Genomic DNA, 23,609 nt, shown 5'->3' with positions numbered 1-23,609 from the left:
CACTGTGGGACCTTGGACAACTTGCTTAACCTCTCTGAGCTTCCGTTTCTTCCTCTATAACCAGGGCTGCCTTCAGGGGCATGTGATTTGTGCACACGACCCTGCTTTTAGAAAGGCGTTATGCTTGGCTTAATGATCTGTTTTTGCCACCTTAAAAATTTTAGTCATTTTTTAACAAGGTCGGGTATTTTCAGTTCACACAGGACCCCACAGATTATGTAGCTGGTGTTGGTTAGAATGCCCACCTCATCGGGTTATCGTGACACTTCATTGAGATGATGTCTGACACGTGGGGTCCCCACAGAAGTTGGTTTCCTGTTCTCTGATCTGGTCTTAAAGGCGAGCAGAAGTTCACTGGGCAGAGGAAGGGATGGGAGGGAGTTTCAGGCGGAGGGGCGGGCATGAGCAAAGGTATGAGGAATCGGAATTACATTCAGGGAAAGGCAGGTGGGGGGAGGGGAATGGAGGTGAGACGGAAGAGACACATTGGGGTCAGAGTGAAAGGGTTTCTGGCTCCTTTACAGAGATTGGAGCTCAGCTTGGAGGCCCGTGAGCAGAGCGCGCTAGGAAGGGGAGGCAGGTGGGCGCTAAACGCCCACGTCCTTAGCCCACAGTTCGGCTGGACCCGCTGGTTCGGGTAATGAGACAGGCGGTGGATGGTGTGGGCGGGAGCCCTGCGTGGAGGCTGCCAATACGGTGTGTGTGAAACATCCGCTGTAGACATAATGGGAGAATGCTGTAGGTGTCAAAGCCAGCAGCTGCGCCTGGGGACTTGGGGACTCCGGGCCTGATGAATAATGCAACAGCTCTTCCTCTCTGGGTCTTTTTCTATCCTTTCAATAATTCATGCATTCTACATTGGTTGAGAAGTTTCATGAAAGCTCAGCTTTTTTTGAATCCTGGGCCAATCTGAGCAAATCTGATGGCTTCATGCGTTAGGTCTTAATTAGAAACACACGTGCACATAAGCACACCCAGCTTTGCAAAATGTGCCATGTGTTCAAGTCAAGGAAAATACCCAGTTATATCTCAGAGGGGGGACAGGTCCAGCCAGGCCCCATGGAGGTGGAGGGGGGGTCCACGTGACCTGCACTCCCCAGAGGCAACTGTATAGTTTGGTGCTCAGCTCCCTCTGGGAGGAGCTTCCTCCCCTGGCTACTGCTGTGGCCAATGCAATGTGAGCAGAAGTGACGTGTGTCGCTTCCAGGTGGGAGTTCTAGGAGCCACTGACTTCTTTGCCATCCCATCTTCCCTGTCTTTGGGATTGTGGAGACATGAGGCGAGCAACCCTATGAGCTAGGACATTCCTATTTCTCAGGGAGGAAATGGAGGCTTCAAGAAGTAATTTGCCCTAGGAACCGCCAAGTCACAGCACTCACAGGAGAATGGCACATTCAGGCTCCATCTGTGTGGGCATCACTCAGGCTGCGAGTGGGCACAGCAGTCGGAATCTCAGGCCGGCGGTCGGGACCCAGGCACACAGGGTTTGGTCTTAGCAGGGGAACCAGGGAGCTCTTTGGGGGCCACGCACTCTGGATGACTGGGCGGACAGGAAGGCTGGGGCGACAGGGTCACTGGCCAGGAGGTACCCAGGGCTCAAGGAATAGTGGACTTTAAGCAGCAGAACAAGTCTCTGTTTCTCCTCAAGGGAGGCTGGGTCACAGGTGATGTTTCCTGTCTAGCTGGTTGGCAGGGACCCAGAAGTGGGGCTGTGCTCCTGGGTGCGCTAAGCTTCCAGGTGAGATGGCTTATTCACCTGCGCGGCCTCGACCGTGGAACCGGTCCCCTAAGTTCCCTCTTTTCTGCTGGACTTGACCTTGCTGGTGGGGGAGGGGTGGACAGGGACACGGGCTCTACCTCATTGTTCCCCCGTCATTCAGATCTCAGCACATCTGCCCTTTCCCATTACCTCTCAGTCCAGTCTGAGCTGTTTTCCATGCCCCCATCTGACGCCCCTCCTCAGCCCCTAAGTGCCTCATCAGGCCTCCAGATGTGACCTGTTAACACCTGATTTGTTTCTTCAATGGGAAGGTGGCTCCTCCTCCCCTTAATGGGGTCGAGTGAGAAACCTGGAGGGTTCACACACTGTCCATGTCCCTGCTAGGTGGCCAGGTGGCCACTGGTAAGCCCACTGGCCGTTCTCCAAGCTGCCCTCCCTGCTTCCCTAAGACCAGCTGTTCAGCCTCTGCTCTCGTTATTTGTCCCCTTGGCAACTAGGTTATTGCTTATACAACAGTGACAAGGGCAGGGGAGCCCATCAACAAAATAGGACTCCTCTCCATTTTGACCGCTGAGAAGTTGCCAGGTGTTAAAGGAAATGAAGGCTCTGGGTGGGGCTGAGGACAGGGGGCCGGGAAGGAAGAGACCTTGGCAGGGAAGGCCCGAAGGTGGCCCAGGAAGGTGGCGCTCAACAGGTCAGTGCCAGGACAGCGCCCTGCAGGGCCGGGAGACAGGTGCCCCGGGGGGGGGGGTTCTTTGCAAAAGGTGACTGCTGCCTCCTAAGCCCTGGACTTTTCCTTGCTCTCCACTGACCCCTACACAAACTGTCTAGTGATTCTAACCCTCGGGACTCAGGGAGACACTGATCTCATCTGCTAAGCTAATCCACGCTGCCGTGGGCCAGGTGACACAGGGCAGCCCCCCAGAGGGCTCCCAGAAGTTCCCGCCATGAGAACACGTATGAAGCGGCTGTAAGCCCAGCGAACTTCTCCATGGCCCCAGGGGAAGGAGGGCGGCGCAGCTCACCTAAGGTCGGGTCAGGTGACTGGGCGACTCCCACGGGGCAACAGCAGTGTAGACATCACTGGCATGGTGGGGGGACAGCTCCTAAAACAAAGGGCAAGAGCCCTGGAGGGTGGGGTGGGAGTGAGGAGAGAGGGAGGCCGGGAGATGAGAGCCCCGTGCTCCTATTTCCCAACAAGGGAAGCAGGGCCAGGCTCCAGCCACCTCCTCAATTACCTGGCTCGGAGACGACAGAAAGTAGCGTCTTAAGGAGCCATTTCCTGGCTTTGAAGTTAATGAAAAAACCTGTGCATGATAGGAGTGAGGGTGGCTCTCTAAGCTGGCGGCACGCAGGGAGGCAGCTGTGTGCCACTGAGACAGATGTGCCCCCTCCAGCCACCACAGTCCTCTGGCTCTGGGCCCTTCAGCTCCCATACGGGGCTGGGTCAGTCCCCTCCCCCAGGCAGTGACTAAGCTTGAGGAAAGGGGTGACTTTCTCTGGGGCAGGCTGGCAGTAGGGATCAAAAGCACTGAAACTGCTGGGACCCCTTGACCCAGTAATTCTTCTTCTCTGAATCTAATGACCAGTATTCATCATAGCCTTTTTGTGATGGACAGAAATAGGAAACTCCCTAAATATCTACTATTTGGGAATCAATTAGGATAAATATGTTATACCCATAGGATGGAATATTATACAGCCATTGAAAACCAACTTTTCAATTTAAGGATACAGAAAGATGCTCATAGTATGTAATTAGTATTTGCATTTATTATATATTTATGTGTATTTATTAGATAGTTAAATGAGAATTTGGACACAAAATTATTTATATAATATGACCCACTTTGTGAAAAAATGAAATTATATACATAGACACACCATGAAAAATAAAAAGAGCTGGTGTAGCTTGGTTGGTTGGAGTGTCTCCCCTTATATCAAAAGGTCAAAGGGTCAATTCCCGGTCAGGGTACATACCCAGGTTATGGGTTCGATTCTCGAGATCGGGGCATGTATGGGAAGGCAACCAATTGATGTTTCTCACATTGATGTTTTTCTCTCTCTCTCCCCCTTCCTCACTCTCTAAAATAAAAAAAATAAAAACTACAAGGAAATATACCAAAGTGTTCACAGCCGCTAATCCTGTGAGCTTATGGGTGATGATTATGTTATCCTACTTTTCTGTATTTTTCAAAAGTTTTATTTATTATGAACACATTTGGGAGAGCTGGTCCCCGAAGCTCGAGCACTGCTGCTTTCCCGTGGCTCTGGCAGTCCTTTCAGGCCAAGCAAAAGTCCGCAGGATTCTTTGGAGCCTGGTACCAGGACACGGAGCTCCCTCTGGGCACGACAAACTGGCCTCTCCAAAAACAGACCTGCCTTGGGTTACCTGGAAGTCTCTAGCTTCTGGAAACCTTGATTCAGAATGACAGATCCCTCAGCCATCACTTGTAAAGATCATAGATTCTGCTCCCACGTGGGGAGAGACAAGATCCCCGTGGTTCCTCAATCACTGCCATCTACCAGGAATTGTCTAAAATGTCCTGGCCCACATGTCCATTCCAGGAGACAGTCTAGCTCAGCCTGTCTTTCCTGTTCCTTTTCAAGACAGTGATAATTAGAGGTGGCCCGCTGGGGCGAGAGGACAGAACTGTTTGCAGCTGGGGGGCTCTGGCTCAGGGGCTCCGGGTGGTGCCCCTGCACACCTGGAACTCATTTACCAGCCCTGGATCCTGAGCACGTGCTCTGGAGTGGGCCCTCTCTATTACTTTTGCAAATTCTTTCAAGTCTTAAATGATTTCAATATGATAAGTTTTGAAATGAAAAAGAGAAGCTGAGATGCTAACATGAATGACAGAAATAAGAAATCCAGCTCCCAGAGCTGCCACAAATCCAGGAACTTCTGCGTTTATTGCAAACGAAGGAGCCTGAGCAGAACCAACTCTTATACAGAAATCTCTGTCTGCATTTCTGGTTATTTCTTAGGGGGAAAAAAACCCCATAGTCGACTTGCTGTGGGTAAGCACATTTTAAAGACTTTTGTGACTTTTGCCAAATTGCACTTTAGAGAGATGGTAGCCATTTATATTCCCACCCTCAAAGCCCAAGAGCCCTGGCTTCCCCAACTCTTGCCAAAATTGGGTTTTAATCCTTAAACAAAGCTTACTTAATCTTTGCCAAGTCAATAGATAAAACATATAGATACTCATTGTTCTTTTTCCTCCAGGAATTCTAAATTATTTTTTTGGACCAAGTTGGACCACACCATTGGCTACTTAACCAGAGACTTGGCTTTAGCCTGTCAGTCCATGGCCTTCGTGAAGCTGCATGCCCATATCATGCCCTAGCTTTGTAAAGATCACCAAAGAATTTAGGCCATGTGGAAATGTATCCTTTTGAAACACCCAAAACATTGTTGAGGACATCATTGGTTTTATTGCTCAGTCACCCAAGAAATTTCTTCTGAAATAAAATGTAATAAAATCATATCCAAGACATTTCTTCTGAAACTTAGTGCTAAGAAAGGCTTTTTGTTCCCAGAGGAACATGCCTGCTTCCTTTTTTACCACTTCCGAGAGCCCTGTAACTGATCATGGTTCCCACCTTTTTTTGGCTGCTAGGAAGTGCAAAGCCAAGTTTAAGGATCAATGACCTCAATTTTGTTAACCCTCTCGGGAAATACATTTACCATTTTATGGTCCTCAGTCCTGACCTTGTATTTTTATTTTATAATTCACATGGAGTGTTTTACTTGCAAGCCACTCCAAATCCTGTGGAAAAAGGCAAAAGTTGAAATTTCTCTTGCTGATAAACTCTGGTAATCATCATGTCCCTAAAACCTAGACTAGACCTGGCACCTAACATAGACCTCACATAACTATTTATTCAATGAACGAATAAATGAATGAATGAATGCACTTGATGACCAGCTAAGAAAGGCATCAACAGTGACTGCAAAGAAACACGAGTTACTAGTTGATCCAATGTTACCATGGAAAGTAGGGCTTCCAGAAGCAAAACAAAAGGAATTAAGTACCCAGAATATCAAAAATGTTCAGGCTTTCCATTTCGAAAAATAATGACCCATAATGCCTTCAAAATTTTAGCAACAAAGACGGTCATCACCTAGTTTCAAATAAAGTAAAAACAGGAAACAGCCTAAAAGTCCAATAATAGGGGAATTAGTGTGAAGATTGTGGTGATCTGTTTACTGGAAAGTCAGGCACCACGGGCACAGCTTATGCAAGGGAGAGACCCCGCTCAGGGCGGTCGCCCTTCCTGGCGGTCACGCGTCCGCAGGCCTTCGGTAACAACCAAATGTTTCCAGTGCGAGCGCGTCAGTGTCGCGTTCGCTGCTTTAGCAGCTCAGCTTGGAGTCCCAACGGAGCTGGGTAAGAGGCTTGCACTGTCCCATCGTGGAGAGGTCACAAAATAATTAATACAAATGAAATAAAGTGCGCATGTTATCAAGCAGTTGAAGCAGGGCGGTGGCTATCTGGGGACAGTGGGCTTTTCTTTTCCTGACCTGTATTGGCTACAAGAATCAGCTGTCAGTTTTGTAAATTTTCTGAAATTTCTAGAGGCCTTCTCTAAAGTAATCGAAAAGCGTCCCTGTAGTATTCTGCCCCAACCAAGCCGGACTGTGCCTCCCTAGGCTGCCCGTTGCCCAAGAAATTGGCTCCCTCATGTTGACAAGCGTCAGATGCTCCTGGCTGGCCTCGCCTGGCCAGCCTTGACTCGTCCCTCCCCCCACTGCCTGGGTTCACCTGCCTCCCCCAGGTCCGATTGTTTTTGACATCTGGGGGGCTTAACGCCAGGGCTGTCCTATGGTGAGAGGGCGGGTCCCGGCGCCATACGGCCCTGCCCGCCCCTTGCTCTTTCCCCTGGGGCCTCCCCGAGAGCCAGCCGGGTGGAGGTGGCCGCACAGGGACCTGACAGGTTCTGAGAATCGCAGTGTTATTGTTCCCTCTCCACCCACACCCAGGCAGCTCAAAAAAAGGTCAGGTGAAGGTGGGAGAGAAGCTTCCAGAAACAGTTACAGGAGGGCGTCTAGTCTCGTGGGCACCCGAGTCAGCCAAGAGATGGGGCGGCTTTAAGGGAAGCCATAAAGGGAGGAGGGCCCAGGGCGGCCTGGCACGCCCCCCACCCAGGCTCCCTCTTTGGTCTCGGAGCGTGGCAACATCAGAGCGACCTGGTGCCCGGCCTCGCTGTGCTGCTGAGAGTTACGTAACTGGAAGCCGGTTGATTAGCTTGGGCCTCAGTTTCCCGTCTGTAAGATGAGCACAGTGACTCCTATTCCAGGGAAGTGCCACAAGGATTAAAGGAGGTGATTGTGTCGAAATTATGCAACAGCTGCTGGGTAAGAGTTAGCCCCTCCCCTCCGCCTGTTTACTGATTTCTGTGTGTTCATGTTCCCCCCTTTCCATCGTGTTCCCTATGGGACTACAGCCTCCCTGCCTCCTCCTCCAGGAAGGCCCCTGGTGTAACTCACATCTCTGCTTTGCCAGGTGGCTCAGTTTATCCAGTGTTGCTCACTTGGGAATTATCTGACCTCTCTGGACTCATCTTCCCTCTTTGGTAAAATGGGCACAGTACAGAGGACCTACCTCGAATAGTCACTGTGGACTTTAAATAAATGCACGTAAAGGAACCAGAAAAGCACCTGGCATGTTCAGAAGCATGCGTGTGCATGCGTGCGTGTTTATAATTTGCATTATACTCTTGTGGGTTTTTTTTTTTGCCATTTTCTTCTGTGTCTGAGTCCTTGAGCCCACGGCTAACTCTTCCATTTCTTTAGAACCATATTGTACTTTTCCCTCTCATGCCTACAATTGGCTTCTCTGCAACCTATTTATCGAATTAGCTTTTCAGAAAAAACAAAACAAAAACAACTCTTGGGGAGACATCCAGTTCTGCTTTCTTGGAGCCAAAAGCACTCCTCGCACACTCCCTGCAGGCACGGCCTGCGCCCTGTGCTGGGGGCTCCCGGGGCGGGGACAATGTGAAATGGACCTCTGCCTGGCCGGGGCATCAGCGTTTTCACTGACCCGTAACTTCATGGCCAGAGCACACGGGAGGCCGGAGGAAAGGCTCGGGGCTTTCAGCCTCACTCAGATGTCACGATGGGCAGCCACCGCCTCTAGGAGCTGGGCCGATGGCCAGAGATGGAGGACTTGGGTTTCCCCGGCATGACCGCATGTAGAATTGAGAGTTGATCTTTAAATAATTCTTGTGTGTACATCTGGCGTCCTTAATTAGCTGGTCAACACCTCGAGGGCCCGGGCCATGACACAGGAACGGTTTGAGCAGCACCTTGCTGGACTCTGAGCGGTTTTGAGGTCCCTGAGTTCATTCATTCAGTCAACAAACGTTCTTCGGAGCCCCTACCGTGTGCCAAGCACCCCGATGCTCCTTTCTCATGGAGCTTATATTCTGACGGGAAGAGGCACACGTGCATGTGCCCAAATAACCAGATGGGCCCTTTTCTGAGCTCACCTCTTGACCGTGGAACCACTGTGCCACGAGTCAGACCGCGTGAGGCCGGTAGGCTGTGTGAAAGTTTGAGTTTTCTTCTGAGGGTTACGGGGAGCCACTGGAGGGTTTTAAGCAGGGAAGGAACCTGCTTGGACAAGGTGACACTGGCTGCTGTGCAGAGAGGGCCCTGGGGGATCCAGGCCCACAGCAAGGACCTGAGCATGGATGTGTGTGCCTGCAGGTGCAGGAACCACGTAAAGCTGAATGACCCCGAGTCGACTTGGGGGTGGGCCGCCAGTCAGCCCGAGGCTCCCCTATGTTGTAGGTATCAGATGTGTGGGGCAGAGGAAGGGACAGGCTTCTGGGACAGCCAAGGAGCTGCAATCCTGAGACTGACGGCTTATCAAGTCCTGGCGCCGCCTGTCTACCTCCTGGTGCCCAGGGCATCCCCATGGCCTCTGTGGGGCCGGGAGGACCAGCCACATTTGACCTTGCTGGAGTCGCCAGCGCTTGGTAACTGACCTAGTGGGCTGGAAGCAGCGCCTGGAGGAGGGAAAACGCAGCACAGCAGGTGTGGATGCCCGCGGGCGGAGGGGCAGGGCAGGGGCGGGCGGGGACCGTGCGGGCAGAGCACCCCCCAAAAGGAGCCGAGGAAGCAAGCAAGGACGGGCTCTGCCGAGGCCGACCCGTGGCTTTCAGCAGTGCTAATTCTGTTGTTGGCTTTCAATTCTTTTTGAGGCTATTTCCCTCATGAGTGCCGAGTTTTAAGACACTGGGTATGTTGGGATGTTCCCTACCAGTTTTACCCCCGATCTTTTGCACCCACGAGTAAATACAGGACGAGGGCTGCTGAGACTGAAAACAGTGGTGGTCCTGAGGCCGAGTCCACAGGGCGGCCGACAGGGTGTGTGGAAAACGTCTCCTTCTGGGGGACAATTCCCAAGGTCTGAGCTGATTTCCTTCTGAAATCCTTCTTCCAGGGGAAGGGGACAGCCCATCCCTGGACAGTGTCCCCATCAGCTGCAGTTTAGGGGTGAAGAGTGTAAGCTCCACGCAGGCAGGGGCCACACCAGCCCTCTCCACCAGGACCCCCGGACCTGGCACAGCTCCTGCCCCAAGCGGCTGCCCCACGAGCAGCCAATGAATGAATGAAGGAACGAAAGACCTACCACTACTTTCTCCCAGTAACTGCTTCGGTTTACATAAACCAAAAGCATAAAGTATTTTAAGGAAAAAAAGGTCGGGGGGTCGGGAGAAGTAGAAGGGTGTTAAGGGGGGATAAATGGTGATGGAAGGAGACTTGGGGTGGTGACACACTGCAATATACAGACGATGTGTCATAGGCTTGCACCCCTGAAACCTATACAATATTTTTAATCCATGTCACCCCGAAAAATTCAATTAAAAAATAAATGCATCAAATTGTATACATGGGGGAAAAAAGTGAACTTAAATGGAGAGTGTGTGCAGAATGTGTCCAGAGTCAAACTCCAGGAGAGGAACACTTGAAAAATAATTGTGATGCCCCCAATGAGACCACGTACACTAAGGAATGATCATTATATTTATTCATACACACGTAATTAATGTACCTAACAAAGCATATCATGCAAACAAAGGTTAGAGGTCGTACGAATTGAGGAAAGCAATGCAGTAATTTATACATTCATGTCGCCCGCTCTGAACCCAATGTCGTCTGGCAGCTGAGTGGCCTCTAACACACACGGAAGAAATCTCGGCTTCCGTCCCCTCCCCCCCACAGACCTGGGGTCTCGGACGGCGACTTCCAGTGAGCGCTTTAAACGCGGCCTGTCCTCCACACACACGACATTGCGTGGCGAAAGCAATGATTTCAAATGTTTCTGACCATCTACCAAAGTTAATCGGAAAGACCCTAACCGAAGGGAGAGGAGGTGAAATTCTTAGACCATTTATACCTAAAAGAATAACCGCCTTCATGTGTGATTCTGAAGAGCCCCCGAGTCCCCTCGGGGAAGGACTCACATTCTTCCAGGAGGATCAACAAACGTCTGTGGACAATGGGGGATCATCACAGGGACAAACACTCCTCGGGTCAGCGGAGGAGACGAAGACACAGCTGTTTCATCAGAAAGGGCGTATTTTAGAAAAAAAGGTTCTTATAAAGGGGGCTGGATACCTGTTCTCTGAGGAGTAGGGTTCCGTCTACTCACGTCGGAAATTACTCCGCAGCGATGCCAGCGGTGTGCTTGCCGCCCCGCTTCTTTCTCAGGGGTTCGGAAGGGTTTCCGAAATGCCCAGCGGGCAAAATCCCCGGAGGGCAGCTCTGAATATTCACCAAGTGTGACAGGCCTGGGGACCCCAGGGAACTGGAGGCAGAGCTGAGGAAGTGCCCGCTCTCCCTGTCAAAAGGTGGTCACACAGCCACGCAGAGCAAGGAAAGGGACCCCCGGGAATGCTATCCTAGGGCTGCATCTGGAAGAGGGACAGTGAAGCCATCTCTCTGAAAACTTTTAGACCTTAGACAGTTGTCACAGTTGTCCCCAGTGTCTATTAAAAATACAGAAGGCATCGGTCTGCCAACATGTTCCACCTGAACTTCCAGCCATTCTGATGAGGACCCAGTGGGAGTGCAGGTCAGGGCCGCTCCAGCTGACCACTGCCGAGTCCTCCTACAGGCTGCATGTGATCGGAATCTTATCAAATTGTTGGTAGTTTTATCTTAAAAACTCATTTTTAAAGAAGAATTGAGTTATTAAAGTTCTCTATAAAAAAGTACAAAGAACCCGGTATACCAGTTGTTCTACTGGAGTTAATTTCTTTAAGATTTAAAAAAAGGTCTTTGGAACTTGTGGGCCTTAGTGTAGGGGCACTGTAAGGCTGTTTGATGACTGAGTCCTACCTATATGGTTGTTGACTGACACTTGATCACAGATCAGAGGCACAGGGAACCCTCCCAAGGAGTGCACGACATGACAGAATTCACGGAATTGCGGTCAACACCATGACGATGGCCTTCATTCGTGAATAACTCGGATAACTTTTCCCGATTTTCTGTATCTTCTAACAGCAGACATATACAGCATTCCCTAGGTTTGCTGTATCAGCCCAAATGGGAAATGACAAATGTTTACAGCCTGCTATATTTCATAAAATGTAACCCGAGCAACCTTAGGAAAGTGTTTTCAAAATACTTCCCAACACTCTTTGTCAAACTAGTGTGCAGTCACCAACAACCAGAGTGTCCCTTTGCTTTGCTAGACCTGGCACACCTTCCCTGCGCCTGTACTCCTTTGGGTCCCTGGCCCAGCGCCCGTTTCACGATCATCATTATTTGTGTGCTTGGTGAGGGAACATTCCTGCCCTTCCTGGGTTTAAAGAAACAAGAAATGGTGTGAACATATAAGAAATAGGTGACTTCTTCATAAGCCAAGTGAGAAAATGACTGTCAGGTGGTGTTGATTTTTGGAGGCTTTTAAAAACATAAGACTCTCACTTTCCTCTTCAGTCGAGAGAAAACAAATTCCGGCAAAAAAAATCGAATTTCTCTTGCTAAGTGGAATCAGGTGGGGGCTGCATTGTTAGCGGTTTCTGAGGCTTCCCTCCATCCCCGGGTGCTGTAGTGCTCAGCAACAAGCCACGGAGGAAGGTGGGTGGGGACCCGCTGGCTTCCAGGGTGGGTGGATGGTTTTGGCTCAGCTACTTCCACACAGGGAGGGGCGGGGGGCTTCTAGCAGCTGTGAGGGTGCTGCTGGCTGGGCGATGTGTTTTTTTTAAGAGGACTAGACTGTGTCCCTGGCAACAAACTCATTTTCAAGGACCAGCAGGCGGTGACTTTCATCTGCACCAATGGGATGCCCCTGGAGATGGCAACAGCTTCCTTCCCAAGGCGCCCTCTCCTCCGTCTGCAAGCCGCCTTCCAGCCGCACTCAAACCCAGCCCTTCTCTCGGCTCCTTACCCACCTCAGCCTCCGGGGACCTCTTGCTTCTCAGAACACTAACAGGAGGTCCTCTCGGTGTCTGCACCCTCATTTCCAGCAAGTCACCAGGCTCTGCTAAGAACCGCAGCTCAGAGAGGTGCTGGCTTGCGTTGATCTTGGTCTTTCATTGTCTTTCAACCAACCGTCTCAAGTCATTTCCAGAGAGCTCTTAACCTTCTGATTTTCTACCACAATTCCTCGTAAGAAAGCCTCGTAAGAAAAGACAGGTGGTGATTCTGCATGAACTTGGACCAGGTCATGAGGATAAGAGAGAACCAGACGTGTTGAAGAGCATCCATTTCGGTTCCTAGGATCTCGTATCAACCTTTGAAATTAGTTCTTGCCTTCTGTGAACTTCATTAACCTCTACGGGCAGCACTCCAGATCCTTCCATTCAAACCAAACACCCGGTGGCTTTAGATGAGATGTCAATGGCCAGCAGCCTCAGGGGGAGTCCTACCGTGGGCAGCGGCCACCTTCCAAGAGAAACTAATGCAGGGCGGTTTGATGACCTTTTGGGGTCACAGACTGATACACCCGGTGGAGGCTCAGATGGTGCTAGATTCTGCTGGGGCCCCTGACCTCCAGGGGCCCTGGCGATTCGGGCAGAGCCCAGGGGCTGGAACTTCCTAGAGTCCCCCCGGTCACCTGACCCCGTAAGGTGTCCTCCTCATTCCAGCCTCCACCAGGGCTGCTCGTGGCAGTGCCATGGAATTTCACACCTGCTGTGGCCAGTTCTGTAACCATCACCCACATGCCTTATTCTTTTAGCAATGACTATTTTGGGCTGCAGAACCTTTCAAGCATGAGCCTTTATCTAAATTCAGTGCGCAGGCTGTGTCACGGTAACACCTCACCGTCTGTCCTCAAGCCTGCTGTCCCTCGGGCCCCGCAGACAGAGCACTTTCTTTGAAAACTTTGTCACTCGTTTGGGAAGAATTCGAGCCAGCTGGGATGTGAGTATGTTTCCTAGAGAAATCTGAATGACTTGGAAATGTGTTGGCTGCTTCCCGGAAAGCCCGAGCCTGCTGCTGGCTTAACACAGGCGGGTGGCGTGGGCTCGGGCACAAACGGTTGACAACCTGTGCGCTTCATTCTCTTCGGGGGCTCTGCTGGGGACCCGTCCTGCTGTGGCTCCATTCTGGGCATGGCGACTGGCTCTTCTGTTTCTTAGGCTCTTTCTATAAACTGGTCCCTTTTCTATCAGATCCAATTGAGGTGACCCGGTGAGGACATGTCCCCAAAATGTGCTCTGAATATGCTGGAGCCCCCTGGAGTTCTGCTCTTTCTGCATGTGACCTCTTCCCTGCTCATCCCTTCTGCCCAGCAGGGCTTCCCAGGATAGACGAGGCCCCTCACCTCAAAGCCCCCTCAGTGATTGTGTCCCATGGACTTCAGGCAAACAGCCAGGATAAAATTGAGGAGGCACTTAGCTGGGAGATGCTCCTGGGGAGCAAGGAGAAGCAGAGCAGCCCCCGGAGGGAGCGGAACAGCTTCCGTTTGGGACGCTCTCTCCGTTGCGGAGCCTGGCTCCTCCGAGGATGCGCACGATGGTGTCTCGCCACAGAAGGGCTCCTCAGGCTGGTCCCAGGGACAGACGGAAGAAACTCTGCAGCCTCTAGAAGTTGTGTGCTGAGCGCTCCGGGGGCTGGTTTGTCTCGTGAAGTCTGTAGGTGAGGGACAAATGTGCAGGTCCTTCCGGGGGACAGCGTGCGCCTGGTGTGTCCACGCAGGTGCATCGGCAAGGGCACCCCCCCGTCCGCCTCCCCTGAGTCACTCACAGCAACGGGGGGCTGTGATCGCACGACGTCTGCTCCCACTGTCCGCTCTGGAGTCGAACACTCCCGCGCCCCCAGGAGGAAGGGTGGCTCAGGAGGCAGAAGAGAAGGTGGCGTGAAGAAGCTAACAGACAGTCTCATTTCGAACGTAATCCCCCAAAGCTTTTGTTTGCAGGTAGAATCAAATATTTATACAGATAGAGAAGCCTAACGAATCATGTAACGTAGCCATTCATTTCTGAAATTAGATCTACGTTAAAAAGTGAGTATGTCCGACACAGTGCCAACGCGCGGGGTGCACGCGGGGTGCACGCGGGGCGGGGGCCGGGACGCGGGGGCCGGGACGCCGGGCAGCACAGGACTCAGCGAACACTTAATCATAGAAGCAGATGGGAAACAAGAGCCTTCACGAATAGAGCACAATTGTCTTTTAAAATTATCTTAATACTCTCCTTATACTTGATGCGATTATATCGGTGATATGGATTCACTTGTTATTAAGGTTTATTATAAACATGCAAAATCCATTGCATGAGGCATCTGCAAAACGTATTAAAACCCTTCTCGCAATGAAACCTCTCTGGGCTGATGTGTTCCTGATTCTACAGCTCCAGGTGGGTCGCTCGACATGAGCCAGAAGTGGGGACCAAAACCGCATTGTTTTTCATCCCTAAGGGGACGTCGAGGGCCAGAGGCAGGAGGGAAATCCGCCAGCGGGGACTGAGTGTAGAGTCAACACTTGAAGTTACTGTACATCGTACTCTCATAATCAACACCGCAGCCTGTTCAATAAATAAGTACAAAAGGGGGGGGCGTACACTCGAGCTTCGTAGGAAGTAGGTAGCAAAATATCGAGGGGGGTGTGGAGGGGGGGTTGGCTAACAACACTGGTGAGTAGTGGCATTGCTGATGGCACCCTGGATCGCAGAGTCATCTCCCAGAGATGAACACGGACGCGCACACGCCCTGTCGTCCTTGATCTGAAACAGCGTCACGAGCTCCTTTAGCAAAGTCCTTAGAAGGTTTGGCCTCTTACAAACAAACGAATGCAAGGATCACGACAGGGATCAATCAAGTAGGGTACAAGAGGACAGATCCACGGAACACCCGCCTGAGGTTTTCTTTCTTTTTTTTTTTTTTAAACTGGTACCCGCCGGACCATGATCGGGTTATGACTGTCCAAGTCTGGGAACAGGGACGGCGCCGATGACATCCCGGCCTGGCAGATTCTATCGGCTGTTTTCGTGGAGGCAGAGGAGAGAAGCGGTAGGTACCCTGCAGCCTGCCCGCCCCCGGCCCTGCCTGGCCCACTCTCTGCTCTCTGGGCTCCCTGTCCTTTCATTCCAAAGGCGCCTGGGTGCAGATGTGTCCAGCCCACATCTTGGGGTGGGGGTGGGGGTCCTGACGGTAAAAACTGACAGAGGAAAGGGGAGACATATCAAATCGTACCAAAAAAGGGGCAAGAGTCTGTTTGCTTCCTAGGAAGGGTGGACCTACAGCCAGAGGTGACCTCTACGGTATTAAACCGGACACGGAACATTGCATCGCCTTCCGCTAAGATAATGTCCTTGGTTGTGAGAGAGAGGAGACCCTGAACAGTTGGTCACGTTTGGATTAATAACCGTACGACTGTCAGGCCCCCACGTGGAACAAGAAACAAGGCCTTGGCCTCGAAATGTTAGGGTTAAGGGTCATTTCCCACTGCTGGGGGCTGGGGGCGGGCGGGGGCGGGGGCGGCGTTTGTTTCCGCCGGCGAGTTTCATACCGCGCTCTGTAAGATGGGGTGCACAAACTGGGGGTTGACATACGAGAACCCTTCGAAATCAGACTGGTCTATGTTAGCGATGACCAGCTGATCGGGAGGCGTTAAGACGGGCTGCCCTCGCGTGAAGAACTTGTCGAAGTTTTCCGCTCCTTTGCCGCACTGCGGAGAAAGAAGAGCAGGGGAGGTCAGTGAGCGTCACAGGACACGGGCCACGCTCTCCAGAGCGCCCCCCCCCCCCCCCCCGGGAGGAGCGCAGCTCGGGGAGTCGGGCTGGTTAGGCGGGAAGAATTTCGGAGGACTTGCGGGCCGCTGGATGGAAAGCCAGGCAGAGCCAACAATACCAGAGACTCACTCGGTTGTACATCTTCACACACGCCCACCCCCTGTGAAACCCTCGGTGGACAGTAAGGTGACCGCAAGGGACCAGCGTCTTTTATGTCCACCTCACAGGGTGAGCAGGGCTTGAGCACGGGTGCCACGCGCGGGGCCATCAGTCTCGGGTCCATGTGAAAGGCCAGGATGCCAGGTGGGGATGCAGGAAGCTGCGCCTGGACCCAGAGGTTGGGGTTACTGTCCCACATCTCGTTCTTTGCAGCCGTATTTGTAATAAAGTAAGAGCTGTGCGATTCGTGTCGTCCAACAGGGATGTTCTGAAAAGCTCGACCCCTGAATTCATCTCTAACCAACACTGGGGCGGGTGGGAGGGCAAGGTTGGGACGTTCACCCCGGGGCCCAGCTGGACATCAGCATCTGGTCAACCAGCTCACGGCTCAATGGTAGTCCTTGTGCAAGGTGGTCTCAGGCTGGGGGGTCTGCACTGGTGCCCAAAGGAGGCAGAGCCAAGCCTGCTCCTCTCTTCCCGGGACACCAACCATGGTGCTCAGTGCAGATGGGGCTGCAGGCAGAGCTGCCCTGTTACAGGCTCTGAGAAACACAGCAGCTGTGGGCCACTGCTGGCAGCCTGGCCCCCAATGGGGCAAAGGGGTGTCTCCACTTTCCCAGCCACCCAGAAGGTTTGTGGCATGTCGAAGCTCCCAGGATCCCGGGGTGACTCTGAGACGGGGAGTGTGGGGAGGTGCGCCGGTGGCATAAATCATGGTACCCCACACTCTGTGGCTGGTGCCACAGGGCAATGCAAGTGAACTCTGAATTAGCAGAAGTTTTAAACTAAGCAGGCACTCCTGGGTCTCTAACAGAGGATGGCTCTGGTAACTGTGGCTCTGTTAGGTACACTGTGGACTGGGGTCTGTCTCATTCCCTCATCTGTAAAATGGGAGAATAGTTGAAACTCCCTCCCTGGACTGCTAGGGAGGTTAAATGTAGTGTTTCACACACAAGCTGGCTTGTGCTGAGGGCTCGGCACACGGGGCTATTATTTTTGTAAAACGAATCCAGTCTCGTGGGCCCTGCTTTCTTATTTCCTTCCCCGCATCTCCTCCCTATCTCCTGGAAGGTTTCGTTGAGAATCTAGTTTCATGGTGTTTTCCCCACCTTCTTATCATTAACAAAACCTGCTCCCAGGTAACTACTGAGGTGGAAAGCATGTCATAAATTCAGAGTAAGGTCTTCCTAATGGATAGCTTTCCTTTCTGGGGTTGTTTTCATTTTCTTAAGCGACTGCATGCTCTTAACTGGAGGAGAGCTCAGACCAGTGACTGGTGGGTGGGAATGAGGGGCGTGTTGGTGGGGAGACGGAGGGAGGTGGGTGGGAGACATGGTGGGGGGGTTTGTTTGGGGCCCTTCCAGCCCCTCGCGGAGGCGAGGCTCACTATCAGTCCTGCTACCACATGGGCCCTGCCTCCCGCCCGCAGGCTGGTAGAGGTTTTCCTCCACGCTCCCCGTTTCCATGGTGCTTTTCCTGGGAAGAGCACAAAGTGCCTTCGAGACAAAGACCAGCAGAAGCAGAGTCAGCAGTCGGCACCCTCCCGCATGCACAGGCCAGTCTGAGCCATTCATTCAAAGGCTCTTCAAGAAGGGCCCATGTTTCTTCCAGGAACCAATCAGGAGTCTGTGCTCAATTCAATTCATCAGTTCAACTGACCGCCCACTCACCCACCCACCAGGACCCACCTTGCACGGGGCACCCCATTCAGACACTGCTGTTGCGAGGACAGCTAAGGAAACAGCCCTCCTTTGGACATACCAGAGGTTCTCAAACAGGGACGATTTTGCACCCCACCCCCTTTTTGGGGGACACTGGGCAATGTCTGAATTCGTTTTTGGTTGCCATGACTTGGGAGGGGGTGTCATGACTGTCATTTAATGAGCAGAGGTCAGGGATGAACTTAAATATCCTGCAGGGCACAGGAACATCCTCCGCCCCCGGACTGTTGGTCCAATGTGTCAACAGAGCTGGTGTTGAGAAACCTGGGATATGCCGAGATGGCAATGTGAGGCTGAGCCGGTCCTAGGGTCAGACAAAGAAACTGGGCAAGAATGGCCAGATGCAGGCAAAGAATGGAGAAGCTGCAGGAGCCCGAGGCGCAAGCGCTGCCAGCAAGCGTTCTAGCCGCGGTGGCGCTGGCTTCGGGGGGAACGCCGTTAACCAACACACATTCCAGTGACTCTACTGTGGCTGCTCCCAGAGGCTGGTTAGGTGCCTCCTTAAAGAGCAATCATTTGCATCTCTTTTGCTGTTCACTAACCATGCACAGATGAACAAGATGGAACTTCCGGAAAAACGGGAAAGCTGGTGACATCTCTAAAAGAGAGAGGGCGGCGAGCCTACGTCCATGTCCCTCTCCAGGCTGGAGGCCTCTCTGCCTAGCTCTCGATTTGCGTGAAAAGATCACACAGGTCTGACCCTTCCTGCGAGAACCATCGTGATGCTGGTGAATCTTCTTCCAGTGGGAAGTTCCAAAGCTGTGGCTTAACTGCCACAGAAAAGTAGAAAACCAACTAAAAGAAGGGTTCCCAAGATCCAAAAAGTGGCCCATATAAATGTCAACACTGAGAAGCCTGGGGACGGAGACAGATGGTCCAGGACATCACGTTCTAAAGCTGTCGTCCAGAGGAGGGTCACTCCTGAGGGCGGCCACAGCTTGGAAGGCCAACTGCTGTAACCCATGGGGCAGAAAACCCCACTTCGTAAATCCTCACGCCAGGGCGGCCGCTGACCACAGCGCTAGGGGGCCCGGGAGAGACCGGACCAACCCGAGCTCTGCTCTGCAGTCACTCGCAATGGGAGCGTCACCGTTGGTCTCAAGACTGCTCGCCACCACAAATCTCTTCCTTCTAGTGCTAAATCTTGTTGGGATTTCCCTGATCCCAGAAAGAGGGAGAGAGAGAGAGGCAGAGAGAGAGAAATCGGATGTTGGCAAATGGAAGCCTTTGAAACCTGTTCACTCAGGTGGGGACACCTGAGGCAGGATGGGCTGAGGGAAAAGATTAAGAACTGAGTCTCTCTGGCTGTATCCAGTAAGCCACGGGAGAAAGCCACAGGAGAAAGCCCTGAAGAGCTGGAGGTGGAATCTGAGGATCAGAAGAGATCCAGGACACAGAAGAACTGTTATTCTCAGGGAAATCATACCAGAAAGATGTCACTTTTCCTCCACAAGGGGCAGAGATGGGGGGGGGGGAGCACAGCTATTTTTACCAAAGGGGCTGTACTGTGAGGAGCAGCACTAATCTTTCCACCATGGAGGGCCTCTTAGTGCCTGAAAAATCAGCCCTCCACAACTCTTAGCGAAATGGGGCGTAGAAACAGATGGTTTCCTTTAAGTCATACTGGAGAAGATCTTGAACTAACTATTTTTCTAGTTCTAGGTGCAGGGAACTCCAGCGATTCTCATATCCACCACTACCTATTGCAAAGGATGGTGAGACTCAGGGCCCTTTGGATCCTTGGGGAAACGACAAACAATGGCTTCAATACGCTACCTGTATTGTTAAGGTAGAAAGGAGTCTTCCTACCGCCTGGGAGCCAACCCTACTCCTATCCGTCAGCTGTGGGCAACGGGCCCGGGCCCCCTTGGCTCTGAGAGGGAGAAAGAGGCACAGAGACAGAAGGGGTCAGGGGGCACCCAGTGGTGCCTGTGAATGTGTGAATGACCAAGTCAATGAGTGATGAAAACGTGAGTGAAAAATAAAGCCAGCCGGACGGCAGACATCTCCCAACATTCCTCAGGGATGGAGCGGGAGGGTTCTTAGCGTGGCCGCCGGAAGGGCAGCCTCCGCCACGGTCTGTGACAACAGGCAGGGCTGGGTTGTCCGTGGCCTCGGAGCTCTAGGCCACTGGGCAACACACGGAAGCTAAAGGCAGCATTCGCTACTTGTGGGCAAAACTCCTTGGCTGGGGCACCGTCTTCAGCTCTACAGGCCGCCCGTGTGGCACACGGTCCACTCGCCGCCCGCTGCCTTCTGTGGCACTGGCCGTGGGGAGGCTGGGGCTCGGCCCAGGTCGGCTTCCCGGCTGATTCTTACCTGGGAGAGGCCACCGAGAACGAACCACGCCTGTGTTGGTCTCAATCCTGTCCTTTACCTCGGTGTCCCCCCCAGTCGTGTAGAGTGTCACCCCACGGGCACTGGCACGGGAATTAGGGGGAGTGTGAGCAGCACGAAAGCACCGCCACTACCGAGCAAATCCACGCAAACCCCAGGAGAGCAGGAAGAGCGCGCAACCAGCCAAGAGGACAGGCGCGAGCGGCGGGAAGGCGACGGAAGCTTATCCGGGTGGGAGCGTCTCCGGCACCTACTGGAGGCAGCAGGCTGCGCTCCGCCGTAGGGTGACCGGGGCCCGTGTTTCCTGTCCTGTAGCCCTGTGCCAAGGTCCTAGTGCAGCGTGTTAGTAAGAAAACGGCCAGCGTCTGGGCGTGCGCCGGCTGCATTTAATTAAATGCCCAGCGGCAGAGACGGGCGGAGGCATTCTGCTTTGGGCTTCCCGGTCACGTCCACACTACGGGACCCCAGGGAGGGATCGGCCCGGGGCAGCAGCCGAGGGCCTGCCCTTTCTGAGAGGTCAGCATGCTCGGGGAAGGGTCTTCCGTGCACGGCCAACGCAAGCGGGTGCACGCGCTGAGGGTTAAAAATGAGGTTAGCGCGCTCATGTCGCCACCCGAGGTTCCGGAAAGGTGCTCACCGAAGGCCTGGATGCCCACTGCAGCCAGTGCGTTTTGGTACAGAACGTCTGGAGGACAAGAAGGGACAGGGGACAGTGTTTGGAAAACAGTCCGTGCCTGGCCCCGGGACTCGGGACGGCCCGTGTCAAGGACGCCACATCCCCGCGGGGGCTGACGTGGAAACACCTCCGAGGGACACTGTCTCGTGAGAGGCGTGAGGTGCGAAACGGGGCGCGTGGTACAACCTCACGTGTGTGCACATTCACCCGCACACTCGACTTTCCGGAAGGTTACGGAAAACGCAGTGAACGAGGGGACTAGTTGCCAGGGACAGTGTCTTTTCATTTTATGTCCCTTCCTATGGCGTAACTGCCTGTCTCACCACTTGGAGCTAGTGTTTTAATAATAACGTTAGAAAGGGGGGCTGGGACTCCTTCACCTCCTGCCGACATCACCTGTGATGAGACCAGCCAGGCTTTGGTTTCTCAGACAAAATGAAAGAGCATTCATCTCACCTGTCGCCTTAGAGCCTCGCTCAGAAAGGGCCGGTTCTGGGGGGAGGGAGCGGTTTTACTGATGGGTTTGTTGACAGGCACAGGCGATAAGCCACCCAGGAAATGAATGGATTTTCGTGGGCGTGAGAGCCACGTGTGTACGAGGACAAAGGTTCCGGCTTACCCTGGGCTGTGTTCTGTGGAAAATAACGTGCCCCCATGCGGTCCTTCATCCTAACGGCCAGCTTCAGGTGATTCAGGCTCCTTTTCCATGGAAGGCTGTTGTAATGGCCATTGTGACCAGAGACCGGTCTTTCGGACAATGGGAACATGTCAGTTCCCACGACTTGAGGCTCACAGGGTCCGCTGTTACCCTGCCACTCACCACGGGAGCTCCTGGAGGTCGCAACGGAGCTGCTTACTTATGTTGATGATGACCGCAAACGCCGCATTTCTTTCCATTTCTCTTTCAAGCAGAAGCATGTCTGGGAGAGTAATTATGGAAGAGGAGGAAGACTTCTCGCCTCCAATGAGCCAAGGAGAAGCTGCTGTCGTAGGCTGGTCGAAAGGCGTAAATGAGCCCTCAGTACGTCGGGATGCGGCAGAGACTCTGGTCTGCAGAGGCCGGTGAGTGTTCCGACGGTGCCTGCGAAGCCCCGAGTCTGGAGAACCTCACTTTTAATTAGCATCACGGCGTCTGGTTCCACGGAGAGGCCAAGAGAATGAACCTGCCCGCTGCCCAGGAGACCTGATGAGACTCAGCTCAAGGCTGCCTCGGGCACGGTCGCGCTCCGGCAGCCCCCCCAGGGCCCTCCTCTCCCTGGACGGCCGCTGCTCTGCACGCAGCTTCTCAGGGCAGCGGTGAAAGGAACACGGCACCGTGAGATGTCCTTCGTTTTAGGTGTGTGTGTGTGTGTGTGTGTGTAAAGAGAGTATGACCCAGCAAATGTGGTAAAGCGTTAACATTTAGGGCATCTGGGTGTAGCGACCACAGCAACTTTTCAAACTATTCTTGCAGCTCTTCTGCAAGCCAGAGAACTAGAAATTACTTCAAAATAAATGAATAAAACAAAAAGGGGCCCTACACCACTTTGCTAATTAAACCGTCATGAAACTCTCTAAACAGGCCGATGACACTGTGAAATAAAAGACTTCGGGGTGCCCGGCGCGTCATCATCACGGTGGCACCTACTCTTGCTCTTGACGTGGTTGGTTCTTTGGCTCCTGCTGCAGGGCTGACAGTGTCTCGATGAAAGTTACGATTTTTTTTTCTGTCTCTTTTTGATAAAATGACAGCAATTTCCCAAGAAAGGCTAGCCGTGAATGACAGGCCTATTTCCAAAGCGCTCTGCTCATTTATCAACTCTGGGATATGTTTCTCGGTGTTAGCTGGAGAGATTAATTTCTCTCTCCCGCAACCATTTAAGTACAGCGAATGCTTCGGTCTTGCCCGTGAACTAGCCATTCCGCAGCTTGGTGCCAACGGATTGGATTCAAACATGAAAAATCAATTAAGTTTCCACTTCCAGTATTTGTATAAACTGTTATTTATCACGGGCAGGATGGGTGGAAATGTGAAGGCTGTTCTTGGGCATTTAATTCACATGAATAATAAATCAGGATAAAGGTCTAAAAATTCAAAGCAACTCCAGGTCAGAATCTTGGGCCCACGTGGGTGCACCTCCGAGGGTAAGAAGAATTCGGGCCTCTAATTTTTCAGGCAAAGAGGAAAGAAAGAGCTTCCTCTCCTTTGGTGGGTTCTAGGTGACACAGGCTGGTACGTCACCTCCTCGGTTACCCAATGCTCAGGAAGCAGCAGGGACCCTGTTGTTTCTCCTTCAGAAAGTAAATATTCACCTTTTCTCGGGTGACCTCTTTTCTCAACCTAAAAATAAAACAGGTATCTTCCTCCGTGGGATCTTCTGAATGGGCCTCTTTTTGATGACTCCGGTTTTTTGTTCGGAGCATCAGCCAAATGCTGAGCCGACGGTCCTCCTGTCTGTGGAGCAGAGGCGCCTCCACCTGTGTTTTCTTGAAGGGAAACTGGAAACAGCCTGCTTTCTGCTTTCCTCCATAAAGAAGGAGAGAGAGTTCTGTGCCTGCCTTGTCTCCAGGAGAGCGGAACACAGCTGTTTTTGTTTCTGCTTTTGTTTTATAAAACAAACCAGCACACAGTGATCACCCCGTCTTCTAGAAAATCACCTTCGTCTTCACAATTGCACATGGTGGCCTTTTGGGGACACAGGGCCCACAGGGAGCAGCTTACACTCCCGGCTGCCGGAGCCCAGTCACGCTCTTGCTTCCCAACTACATGTGAGTCTAGGGCTGCATCTCGGCTCTTTCTGGGAAATGGATTTTG

The 23,609-nt window shown here is 52.5% G+C and overlaps 1 protein-coding gene across 1 annotated transcript in view; it reads right to left on the bottom strand.

Annotated features, from left to right (window-relative positions):
* Positions 1–15,074: 15,074 nt before the first annotated feature.
* The window catches only part of PRKCA (protein kinase C alpha), a 248,090-nt gene continuing 239,555 nt past the window's right edge, over positions 15,075–23,609 (bottom strand). The window contains exon 17 of the mRNA XM_081162411.1: positions 15,075–15,858. Coding sequence (XP_081018537.1) covers positions 15,694–15,858 — 165 coding nt within the window. The 3' untranslated portion in view covers positions 15,075–15,693. The remainder of the gene's footprint in view (positions 15,859–23,609) is intronic.

The sequence above is a fragment of the Miniopterus schreibersii genome (assembly GCF_964146895.1).
Source record: "Miniopterus schreibersii genome assembly, chromosome: 16".
Classification (NCBI taxonomy): domain Eukaryota; kingdom Metazoa; phylum Chordata; class Mammalia; order Chiroptera; family Miniopteridae; genus Miniopterus; species Miniopterus schreibersii.
The sequence above is the reverse complement of the archived record's forward strand: the minus strand, read 5'-3'. Positions and strand labels throughout refer to the sequence as shown.